This window comes from Cololabis saira, chromosome 17, assembly GCF_033807715.1.
Source record: "Cololabis saira isolate AMF1-May2022 chromosome 17, fColSai1.1, whole genome shotgun sequence".
In the NCBI taxonomy this organism is placed as follows: domain Eukaryota; kingdom Metazoa; phylum Chordata; class Actinopteri; order Beloniformes; family Belonidae; genus Cololabis; species Cololabis saira.
Window position 1 is genome coordinate 15,800,707 of NC_084603.1, and position 13,331 is coordinate 15,814,037.

At 35.2% G+C, this 13,331-nt stretch overlaps 1 protein-coding gene across 1 annotated transcript; it reads left to right on the forward strand.

Annotated features, from left to right (window-relative positions):
- Positions 1–5,182: 5,182 nt before the first annotated feature.
- tmem254 (transmembrane protein 254) lies at positions 5,183–10,605 on the forward strand. Its single transcript, XM_061744923.1, has 4 exons — positions 5,183–5,314; positions 7,294–7,397; positions 8,951–9,010; positions 9,959–10,605. The coding sequence occupies exons 1-4, from the start codon at positions 5,228–5,230 to the stop codon at positions 10,077–10,079; spliced, it is 372 nt and encodes a 123-aa protein (XP_061600907.1). The 5' UTR covers positions 5,183–5,227; the 3' UTR covers positions 10,080–10,605.
- The last annotated feature ends 2,726 nt before the right edge of the window (positions 10,606–13,331 follow it).

Genomic DNA, 13,331 nt, shown 5'->3' on the forward strand with positions numbered 1-13,331 from the left:
TTATTATTTAGTGGTTATTATTGTTGTCTTTTTATCTTATTGATTTATTGTTCTGCTGTTTTATTTATTTATTTTGTGCTTATGTTGGAAATAAAAGATATCAATCAATCAATCAATCAAACCTCCAACCAAAGCTCTGCACCTGGAGAGGACGTCGTCCTGGATTTATCTCCGGCGCCTCCTGCTCCAACAGACCCGCCCTCACCCAGTTCCCCCCACGAGTCCTGCAAGTACCGTACTCGTGTCCATGTCCAGGATAAGACGGGGCCCGATATGGACGTTTGCTTCCTCCAGCCCTGTTCTGATACGTAGCAGAAAAAGATTAGTTGACCTTCAGAGAAGAACGACCCAAAACATCCTGTACATCAGTGTTCTCATCAGCCACGGTTCGTCCACGATAACCACAGGACAGACAGTACGATGAACAAGCTGAACTAACGTCACTAACATGTCAGGTCTTCGTCAGGGACTCTGACAACAGGGGTTTTTATTCATTGTGTGTCCTCAGATCTTCTGGATGTTGTAAATACGTCTCTGATTTCAGGTTTATTTCCTCAGTGCCTAACAACAGCCATCTTTAAGCCACTTTTAAAAGATAATATGAACAGCTATAGGACCGTATCAAACCTCCCCTTTCTTAGTAAAATCGTAGAAAAAGCTGTTTTTCAACAGCTGTATAACCTCCTGACACTATATGACTGTTTAGATCAGGGGTCAGCAACCCACGGCTCTTTAGCGCCGCCCTAGTGGCTCCTGGAGCTTTTTCAAAAATGTTTGACCTTTTTTTTTCCTTTTTTTCTTCTTTTTGTTCTCTTTTTTTCTTTTTTCCCTTTTTTTCTCTTTTTTCCCTTTTATTCCTTTTTGTCTTCTTTTTTTCTTCTTTTTTCTTTTTTTCTTTTATCTTCTTTATTCCTCTTTTTTTCTTCCTTTTTCCTTTCCTTTTTAATCACGACATTTCAACTTTTGACTTTTTTCTCAACATTTCGACTTTTTTCCCGAGATTGTACTTCAACATTAATCTCGACATTTCAACTTTTTTCTCGACATTTCGACTTTTTTCTCGAAGTGCATAATGAAAAAAAATCTTCCCCCAGTTATAACTAATATAGAAACATGCAGCATGTGTTGCCTTCATTCTAAGGCTTATACAAGGCTCATTTTTTGCGGCTCAAGACATTTTTGTTTTTTGTGTTTTTGGTCCAACATGGCTCTTTCAACATTTTGGGTTGCAGACCCCTGGTTTAGATGTTTTCCAGTCAGGTTTCTGATCACAGCACTGAGTAGACTCTAGTAAAGGTCCTCACATCTGCTCAAATACGGATGGTGGAGACGTTTCAGTCTTGGTCTTACTGGATCTCAGTGCTGCGTTCGACACAATTTACCGTAATATCTTGATAGAGCAGTTGAAGAACTCATGGGAGTTTCTGGCTCAGCACTGGGCTGGTTGGAGTCCTGTTGAAAAGACAGGGAGTATTTTGTGTCTTTAGGTAACTACAAATCAGAGCTAACAAAAATAACACGTGGAGTTCCTCAAGGTTCAGTTCTGGGGCCCTTGTTTGTTTAACACACTGCAAAAACTCAAAATCTTACCAGGAATATTTGTCTTATTTCTAGTTAAAGAGTCATTACCAGAAAAATAACTTGTTATTTGACAATTTTCACCTGTTTCAAGTAAATTTTCACTTGAAATAAGTAGAAAAATCTGCCAATGGGACAAGATTTATCTTCTTATTACAAGCAAAAAAATCTTGTTCCACTGGCAGATTTTTCTACTTATTTTAAGTGAAAATCTATTTGAAACAGGTGAAAATTTTTGTTTTTTCCAGTGATGAGTCTTGTTTTAAGTGGAATGAGATTTGTTTTTACTAAAATGAGACATTTTAACTAGAAATAAGACAAATATTCTTGTTAAGATTTTGAGTTTTTGCAGTGCATATATATGTTATCGCTCAAATGATGAAAAAGTACTTAATGTGTTACCATAGCTACGCAGATGACACACAAATCTATATAAACATCTCACCAGGACATTATAATCCAATTCAAACATTGATAAAATGCATTGATCCGATTAAAAAGTGGATGTGCCAGAATATTATTATGTTAAATGAAGGTAAAACAGAAGTAATAGTGTGTGGATTAAACGTCAGCGTTCAGCTTTAAGCAGTGAAGCTAAAAATCAAGAGCCAAGCCAGAAATCTGGGACTGGTTCTGGACTCAGACCTGAACTTTATCAGCCCCATTAGGACATTGGTGAAGTCAGTCTGTTATCACTTAAAGAACATCTGGATGATTAAAGGACTGATGTCTCAGCAGGAGTTAGAAGAACTGGATCTCACGACCAGTACTCGAGTTGTAAAAAAAAAGGGGGGGATGGTGGATTTGATCATATGGGGACAGATAATTTGTGCTGATTACAAATAATATAATATATTACAAATAATAGCAGTGACCAAAACACCTGCAGAAATACTGCAGGAATGACATAGCAGCAGTTAAATGCAGCCTTCTGTAAGCTTTAAATATCCACTGGGCTTACATTAAATACATCAAAACACAACAATAAAAAACAGTTTTCTGAACTTATCAATATGACTCTGTCCTTCACAGGATAAGTAACATGGATCACTGCAAAAACTCAAAATCTTAACAAGAATATTTGTCTTATTTCTAGTTAAAATGTCTAATTTTAGTAAAAAAAAATCTCATTACAAGTAGATTTTCACTTAAAATAAGTAGAAAAATCTGCCAGTGGAACAAGATTTGTTTTTCTTGTAATAAGAAGATAAATCGTGTCCCACTGGCAGATTTTCCTACTTATTTCAAGTGAAAACTTACTTGAAACAGGTGAAAATTGTCAAATAAGTTATTTTTCTGGTGTTATTTTTCTGGTGATGACTCTAAATGTTGAAATAGCAGTAAAACCACATTCATTGATGAAATGACATAAGGGATGGAAAGGAGGGATGGCAGTTTTACAGGGGGGATGATTTGGACCGTTTTTATTTCAGGGGGGATGCCATCCCCCCTCATCCCCCCTCAACTCCAGGACTGCTCACGCGTCTCCCCAGAACCTCCATCAACCTGCAGTTAGTCCAGAACCCGCTGCCCGTCTTGACAACACGTCACCACTTAGACTCGTAGGAATCTAGAGAAATGTGTTTGTGGTCATGTATGTTTTGTCTTCAATTGATTGAACATCATCAGTTTGTCTCTATTCAGTCTAAAATTGAATTCTGATGTTATTACATGGGATTTTATTGATCCACTCCTACAGCCCAGTTATATAGCAAGAGCTGTAATTCAATTAAATGAATGATGTGAAAAGTAATGTAGCCTGAGACAAAATAGTCTTAGTAAGTTGCATTAAGACAATCCTCATATCAGGTACGTTTTTGTAAAGTATTTAAAATTATTTAAATCATTATTTTAAAGTATTTTTATATATATTTTTAAAGAATTTGTAGGACAAGCTTTTGAAATGTTGGTAATAGCCTCTATATCTCTGTTTGCATTACTTGCAATCACTCAAAATACCATGTATGGTGAAGATAAGTCGTAGATTTATACCGCCCATATTATATGATAACGGCTATGGTTTAAACTAATACAATAAACTTATGGGTAAACATTTTGACAAAAGTATAGGGCTTGACATTTAAATGATTTAGATTAATAAAAATATTCCATGAAAACGTCTAATCTGCCATAATTGAAAGTTATTGATACTTGCAAAAAAGCCAAACAGGCCTGTTCCAAAATATAATACAATTTTATTTTATTTTATTTTTATTTTTTTACATATAAAAAACAACACTTCAAGAGAAGTTAAGAAAACAAACAACAAAATAAAGAATTTCATCCTTTAACACTTGATATCTTAATTTACATGTGCAAAAAAGGAGTAGGAAGAAGTGTAAACTTATTTAATCCTACCCCCATTCACTAATCATTTAACCCGTATTTATAAATACTCACACACTGTACTCACACTGCTAAATAACAGTATTATTATTATTATTATTATTATTATTATAATAATAATAATAATAATAATAATAATAATAATAATTATTATTATTATTATTATTATTATTATTATTATTATTATTATTATTATTATTATTATTATTATTATTATTATTATTATTATATACTGTAATTATACTCACACACATACCTATACATATTAATATTTATATATATAATATATATTTCTATATATTTGTACACACATGCCCATATAAATATTTATATAAATATATTTATTTACACTATACTGTCTCTATTAACTGCATCTGCTCTATATCTATGTATATATCTACTTACACACACACACACACACACACACACACACACACACACACACACACACACACACACACACACACACACACATGTATATATATATATATATATATATATATATATATATATATATATATATATATATATATATATATATATATATAAATATATATATATATATATATATATATATATATATATATATATATAAATATATATATATATATATATATATATATATATATATATATATATATATATATATATATATATATATATATATATATATATATATATATATATATATATACACACAAAATGACTTTGAAATTGAAATTGTTCAAAAGCTCCAGAGTTAGAATAGATAGATCTCAAACAATCAATCAATCAATCATTTATTTTAACTCACAACCATGATCACATGGTATGGAGCACAAAAACACAAATATTTGTACATTTGTAGCAAGTGGCGGGCTGTACATGTTCAACTAAAATACTCAATTTGGCAAAGAAAAAAAAAATAATTTAAACAGAGGAAGGACATTCTTCAAAAAGGCGCCTAATTTATAAATAACATTTAACTTATTAGATTGAAGTAACAAAATCATTTTAAACATAGATGGTCGGTTTGTATAATACTTTGGTAAGTATTTTTGTCTGAGATTCATTATATTTACATTTTTACATTCAAACAAAACGGTTGATGTTACAGAGGTTACAGAATCTCTGACTTCTATCCAGATCTGACATGTTCTTATCACCCTGAGCATATCTGTGAGGATTTACGTCAGTCTACTAATCAATTTATGCAATAATCATAAAAAAATAAACGCCTCCTCTCCCCCGGTCCTCCTTTACTCTGACCGTTGTTTCACACGGTCTCATTTGACCGCGGGACCAACGCAGAACAGCAGCAACTATGGCTAAAAGTGATGGAAACGAGTATTTTAAAAGGACCCACCTCTTCTGGATCGTGTCCGTGACACTGGCGTTTGCATATTTCACTGTAAGTGTATTTAACCGGTTTGAACTTAATTGGGATTTAAATAAAAACAGAAAAACTCATTCCTACAGTTTTCTGTGTAAACGTCACCGTGCGGTGTCGCCTGTAATATCCTCCGGGTCTGGTATTATTACTAAATATGTTGAGATTAACCCGTTATTTCACACTTTTATACTATTTTATCTATTGTTGTTCAACGCTGATTAAATAAAACAGATAAAAACCTTAGAGGTCATTACCACTATTTTATTGATCAGGAGTGAACACACACTTTGGTCCAAAGTTCATTTTACAGTTAATGTTTAAATAAACGCTAAAGTATTTGTTCAATAGGACTTTTAAACAACTGCTTTGTTTTATAAAAGATTAACATCTCTAGTTTATTGTTTTTGCTCAAAATATTCACGCAAAAAGCGCAAATGTGGAGCAGAAAAGCTGATTGTAGGTCAAAAGTAACTTTTCTTTGATTTATTGGTTAATTAATGAAATGTGAAACAACATAATTAGAAATGTTGTCAGAAATGTGTCTGTGAACCAAATTGTGACTTTTCTCTACAGAGCAGACGCCATCCGTGTTTATTGTTTATTATTTATTGGATCCCCATTAGTCCTCATAAATATGAAGACTATTCTTCCTGGGGTCCACATTAAATCAAACAATTAATCAACAATACAGCATTTATACAAAGAATTACATGGATCAATTAACCTGAAAATATTAACATGAATTTCTCAGTGCATATGAACATTATATAACACTAATAATAATAATATGAACATTGAATAATACAATGCAAATTAATGTAAATTACAGAGTATAATGTAAATTAATAAGTAACCTGATTGATAGAAATATGAACGTAAATGGTTTCCCTTAACGTAGTTTTCTAATAGACTATTGTAACATAATATTATGTCGAAACACAGCTTCTCTCAGTTTAATTTTGAAACTAGCCATACCTGTGGTTGAAATCATCCCATCCGTGTGTTTGTGACTATAGAAAGAAAATTGGACAAATAATGATGTATAATAAGTTATTTGTGTATATTTGTGTTATTAGTGTGCATATATATATATATATATATATATATATATATATATATATATATATATATATATATATATATATATTGTTTAATATTATTTAATATTATATTATATTGATTGACTGTATTTTTCTTTCCTCTCAGTATATCTTTTAATATAGCCAATTGAAAATGGTAAGTTACTCACAAATGTGCTTAATCTGAAAAATATTAATTACGTGAATGTTAGAATGAAGTTTATTAAAGTAAACAAAGGATAAATCACATGATTGACAACAGATACAATACATTTTATTTGTAAAGCACTTTTCATGAAATAATCTCAAAGTGCTAACATAAACAAAGGGAATAAAATCAAGACACATAAAAAATGGCAGATACCCCTGCCAGTGTTGATTTATTTAGATAAAAAATGCAGAAATAGTTCTGATCATTTTTCTAACCAATAACCAATAAAATAACACCTTTGAATCAACTAAAATAGTTAGTTTTTGTGATTATTTCTTTGTAGAAACACTAGTAATTCACTGATGCACTAAGTATTTTTTATTAAAACGTTTCCACGGTGGTGAATCAGATGCAGCTTCGTAGAGGAGGTGGTTGCAGGTCCAGATCACCACACTCATTTTCTTTCATGTGACATTGAAAATGATCCATTTTTGTTCCGTGTCTCACAACAAGGCTGCGTTTCAGAGCGGCTGCCGCCTGAGAGCAGATCTGTGGCCGAGCAGCTCCGGCTAAAGCCGCCACAGCGGCACCAGTCACCCATCCCTCGCTCACATGTGCACCGTGAAGGCCACGCCAGATTACTGCAGATTTATTAACACAGGCTGATCTGTTTCAATCAGGGCATCAAAAATATCTAAATGTCACGCAACATAATTCACGGTTTAAGTAAGGGAAAGTTGAAGCTCTTTGTGTGTGTTGTTTTGCAGGTCATCGTGTTTGCGCCGGAGAAACTCCCGTTGGAATCTCTCGGCGTGTTCGGCAGCTTCTGCACATACCTGGTGGACAACTATGCAGCCCTGATGTACAAAGGGTAAGAGATTAGAGGCTGTTGCAACACCGCTGTGCAAGAATTACCCTCCCCGCATGAATTCAGGAGGTTAAGGTCAATAAAAAAGTGTTGAGATGCTTTGAGATGTTCTTAAACTCAGATAAGATAAGATTAGATTGTCCTTTATTCCTCCCTCAATGTGGAAATTCACTTTGTGCAGCAGCAGTAACTTACCACACACATGCAGGGAAGGGGGTAAAACATATATAATTACGAAATATAAACAGTAGGGATGGGCGGTATGGACTTAAAAATGTATCACGATAATTTCTGGCATTTATCCCGATAACGATAAAAATGACGATAAAAAAAATACCAATTCAACTCCATCTTTGTAACTATAAATCTATCTCGCTCTCAGATCCGCCATGTTTGTTACACAAAAACGTATCAACGGGAATTTATCCTTCCTTCCTTCCTTCCTTCCTTCCTTCCTTCCTTCCTTCCTTCCTTCCTTCCTTCCTTCCTTCCTTCCTTCCTTCCTTCCTTCCTTCCTTCCTTCCTTCCTTCCTTCCTTCCTTCCTTCCTTCCTTCCTTATTTTCTCCCTTCATTTCCTTCCTTCCTTCCTTCCTTCCTTCCTTCCTTCCTTCCTTCCTTCCTTCCTTCCTTCCTTCCTTCTTTCCTTCCTTCCTTCCTTCCTTCCTTCCTTCCTTCCTTCCTTCCTTCCTTCCTTCCTTCCTTCCTTCCTTCCTTCCTTCCTTCCTTCCTTCCTTCCTTCCTTCCTTCCTTCCTTCCTTCCTTCCTTCCTTCCGTCCTTCCTTCACATACGTTGTGCGTGGATTTAACACAGAACCATAAATCATCTTTACACAAAAACGTCATCAACGTGAATTTATTATTTTTACCGCGAGATGACAAATTCTTACTGTGGGGAATTTTTTTGACGGTAAATCGTGAACGGTAAAATATCGCCCATTCCTAATAAACAGTATATACATTGGGATGAAAATAAAAAGTAGTGCAGTACAGAAAAGAAAGAAAAACAGTGCAAAAAAAGCCGGTAGGATGTGTGTTATTACACATGTTGTTGTTGTCTTTTACTACTGTGATCCTTCCAGCAGCGGCGTTAAAATAACACTTTTGTTTGGGTTATGAGGTGATTAATCAGTTTTATGTGATGATGACGTGGCTGTTCGCATAATTAGATTAGCTTTAAATTAACCTTTAATAATAATAATATAAGCCAATCTGCGTCTTTTGTGTCGCGTTTGAAACGAGGTGTGAAGTGTCCTTGCAGGGCCGGAGTTCCTTAATGTCTTTCCTAACTCGCACATCAATCCCAACATCCCCACGGGTCGTTTAATGAGCCTTCAGGTCACATGACCCTCGCAGCTCCAGCAGAGCAGCAGCACCACCGTCAGCTGTCACAGCTGTTTAGCATCTGTATGGACCAGAGCGTATTTGTGAAGTGGCTCGTCGTTACTTTAATTTGTCTTGTGACTCCAGTTAATTCAGATGGGTGTTAATCTTTTTAGCTGCCTCAGATGTTCGTACCCCCGTTGTTTCCAGGTAACAGATGTGTTTTCTCCTCCAGGTGGTGCGCGTCCGTCGGTATTCATGCCCTGGAATCCTGTGTGGCTTTAATGATCTGCAGGTAAGACTGAGAGGAACCGTCACGTCCACCAGGGGGCGCTGTGCTCCAGTATTACCCCGACTCACCTGAGCACTTTACACATCTGTATCAGCTTTAATGCACATCTGCAGCGGCTTTAATGCACATCTGTAATGGTTTTAAATAGGCCTTTGTTGAAAAAATCGATTTTCCGATTCTAAATCGATTCTCATATTAATTCCTAAAAATCGATTCATATGTCTAAAGATCGATTTTTTTTTTTTTTTTTGTTTTGTTTTGTTTTTTTTTGTTTTGTTTTCTTTTTATTTATTTATGTATTTTTTTTTTTCATCATTACATTACAACTTTTGGTTATTTTTTTGTTTATCCCCAAAAAAAGAATATTTTGTTGGACACGAGAATAACTGGTCCCATGTTTTTGCCTTTAAATATGTTTAAAGGTATGAAAATATTAAAGTGTTAGGTTATAATTGCATAAATTATCTATATTTCATTACTTTATATACTGTCTTGGGGTTACATTAGCAAAAAATGCTAAAAACCAAATGCTCAAAAATTCAAAACCAAAATAGACCGAAAATGGAACAAATAAAAACGGTAATTCTGACCCACATGATGTTTCTGAAAGCAGTTCTATCAGCATTCTGGGAGCTGATTGGTCCTTACAGCATCATTAGCTGCCAATACTTGCTGTTGAATCTCAATATAATACTAGTATTAATATGTTGCAGAACTACAGTCATATCATTCATGCAACAGGTCAAAAAACAGTTTTAATAACACTAACCCAAATCAATATCGGAATCGAATCGAATCGGATCGAATCAAATCTTAATAATCGATTCTGAATCTTAAGAATCGGAATCGAATCGAATCGATTCTTGACATTTGAATCGATCCCCAGCCCTAGCTTTAAGGCACATCTGTAATGGTTTTAAGACACATCACATGTTTGTTTTTCCCCCGTAGCAACAAAGGCATCAACGACACGGCCACTCGCGGCCTGTGGTTCCTCCAGACCTTCCTGTTCGGCTACGCCTCCCTGGGCCTGCTCGTCCGCTACGACCCGCGCCGCCCCAAGCAGCACTGATGCAGGAGAGACCGGAGCAGTTTATCCTGCTGCTGCTTCTGCTCTCTCCTTCAGCTAGATAGATGAGGGGCGAGACACGAGCGACGCCTCGCTCATTCCCTCTTGATCCTGAAGTGTTTAAATGATGACGTGTCTTTGATTGAAACACTTTGAATTTCCTCTCTCAGTTCATAAGCTTTGTTTCATCACGGCTGAGGGAGGATTGCTGTAACGTTTACAAGAACTATCTAATTCCTTTTAATTGACAGTAAGGTTTACAGATCTGAGATGATTTTTACGTGCAGTACTGCAGGAATCTAACAGTATTTTATTTTGGTTTACTTTCATGATATTTGCAGTCATTCCACATGAGGCGATAGGGATTTATTTCTTCTGTTTGGCTGCTAACACAGCGTTGATGTCGGGCGAGTTTACTGCTCAGAACGCCTCCGTCTCATTTGCCGAACACGAACTAAATTGTACTTTGATATTATGACCAACATGCTGGAAGTCTTAGTGTGAACAATAAAGAGTGATGTGAAAACTGCTCGAGCTGCTCGGATTTCAGCCTTTATTTCACTGAATGTTCATGAAAAATTCATCCGCGGCCGGGATGGAAAGCTGAGACGGTGATCAGGTTCACGCCTCCTCAAGTTTACGCTACAGACTTTTGCACGTCTGCAACTCATCCTCTGAACAATTAATAATATCTGTGAATGAAGGATCGGTCCCGTCCGGTCGGCCGCTCTGTGAAACGCAGAACATGAGTTTTAGTTCTTTACTGTCAAAGTTCAAGTAAATCTGGGTCACTTTTATGAAATGAGGGGAAATATTTAAAGCAGTAGCTGTACAGTTAAAGTAAATGTGCAACCAGTCATAACTACTTGTTAATAAAAGCGATGGAGTTTTATATCTTATACTTAAATATGTGGTTCAACCTATTTGAAACAATGGTAGAGACCTGGGGTCGGCAACCCGAATGCGGCTCTTTAGCGCCGCCCTAGTGGATCCCTGGAGCTTTTTCACAAAAGTTTGACCTTTTTTTTCTTCTTTTTTTTCTTCTTTTTCCTCTTCTTTTTTTTCTTTTTAATTTTTCACAAAAGTTTGACCTTTTTTTTTTCTTCTTTTTCCTCTTCTCTTTTTTCTCTTTTTCCTTTTTTTCCTTCTTTTTTTCTTTTTTTTCCTTTTTGCTCTTTTTTCATTCTTTTTCTACAGTGGCCGAGACCCGCCATTGCTGAAAATAAAAGTAACGCTGCAAACAGAAACAAACGCCGCTGCAAATTAAAGAAAAGCTGCAAATAAAAAGAAACGCCGCTGCAAATAAAAGAAACGCTGCAAATAAAAAAAAAGATGCAAATAAAAAAGCTACAACGGAAGTGAATTACCGGGGACTATTTTTGCTGATGCACCGGTGTTTTTTACGTGATGAGAAGAAGAAGATGAAGAGGACGTAAGTGAAAAGGAAGAAATAATAAGAGCGAGGAATAAGAAGAACAACGAACGAGAAAATAAGTGAAAAGGTCGAAATGTCGAGAAAAAAGTTTAAATGTGGAAAAAAAGTTGAAATCTTGAGAAAAAGGTCTAAATGTCAAGATTAATGTTGAAGTACAATCTTGAGAAAAAAGTCAAAATGTCGAGTAAAAAGTCGAAATGTTGAGAAAAAAGTTGAAATGTCGAGATTAATGTTGAAGTAGAATCTTGAGAAAAAAGTCGAAATGTCGAGAAAAAAGTTTAAATGTCGAGATTAAAAAGGAAAGGAAAAAGGACGAAAAAAGAAAAAGAGTTTAAGATTAAGATTCCCAGAATATTCAAATTTTTTTAGATAGGATATTTGAGTTTTCTTAAACTGTAAGCCATGATCAGCAATATTAAAATAATAAAAGGCTTGCAATATTTCAGTTGATTTGTAATGAATCCAGAATGTATGACATTTTTGCATTTCAGAAAATAAAGAACTTTATCACAATATTCTAATCTTCTGAGACAGTCCTGTATATAAACTTTCCCACTACTTGTTTGGCTGCAGACTGGAGTTACTGCCACCAGGGTCCACTATAACCCACACACTGGCCTTTGTCGAGCTCAAAAGGGTCTTGGCAGCTCTGATCTCAGGTTGTTCTACATCCTGGACTTCAGAGAGACAGATCTGGATGCTGTTTAGTGACTTCCAACCACGAGGCGTTTGCTGGGTGGACGTGGGCGGCGTGAGAACCGGCTGCAGCGCAGGGTCACGTTGTCCTCTCTCTGCTTATGAACTTAAGAGCATTAACTGGTCTTAACTCGCCCAGTCCACACTGGACCTGTTCTCCAGCCCTTAATCAGCGCTGGCCGGCACAGACACAACTTATCCTCACATCCTCTGTCACTTTTACTCTCGGGAAAACGGCACCGCAAAGCTACTTTAAAGCCGGGCCAGCCGTCCTGCAGTTTCTCTGGATTTGAGTTTGACTTAAGAGTTCGTGTCAAGGGACGAAGAAACCGTCTCCGGATGCCAGTAGATGGACATACAACCAAGGAAAGAATGACATTAAAGGGTTAAATCTTTAAAAAATCATGAATATTTGATATCAATACTTAGGTCAGATATTGGTGAAAGAAATTAGCTCAATTAAAGTAGAATATAATATTAATGTATAATATGTTGTATAGCTACCTTATGAAAAGTGCATTTTTTGCGCTAAGGGGTCAAAGTGTGAGTATTTGACACTGCACAAAAAATAATAATGCATGAAAATCAATGATGCTACTCATCATTGACATATCCCAGGCTGTAATAATCCAAAACAAAAAAAATCTACTTTGCATGTAGTATATTGAAAATAATTCAATTTTTCTGTTTTTTTTTTTCATTTAAAAACATGGTGGCATCGTGACAAAAACCTGGCATTTAAAGGGTTAAATCTTTAAAAAATCATGGATATTTGATATCAATACTTAGGTCAGATATTGGTGAAAGAAATTAGCTCAATTAAAGTAGAATATAATATTAATGTATAATATGTTGTATAGCTACCTTATGAAAAGTGCATTTTTTGCGCTAAGGGGTCAAAGTGTGAGTATTTGACACCGCACAAAAAATAATAATGCATGAAAATCAATGTTGCTACTCATCATTGACATATCCCAGGCTGTAATAACCCAAAACAAAAAAATCTACTTTGCACGTAGTATATTGAAAATAATTAAATGTTTCTGTTTTTTTCATCTAAAAACATGGTGGCATCGTGACAAAAACCTAGCATTTAAAGGGTTAAATCTTTAAAAAATCATGGA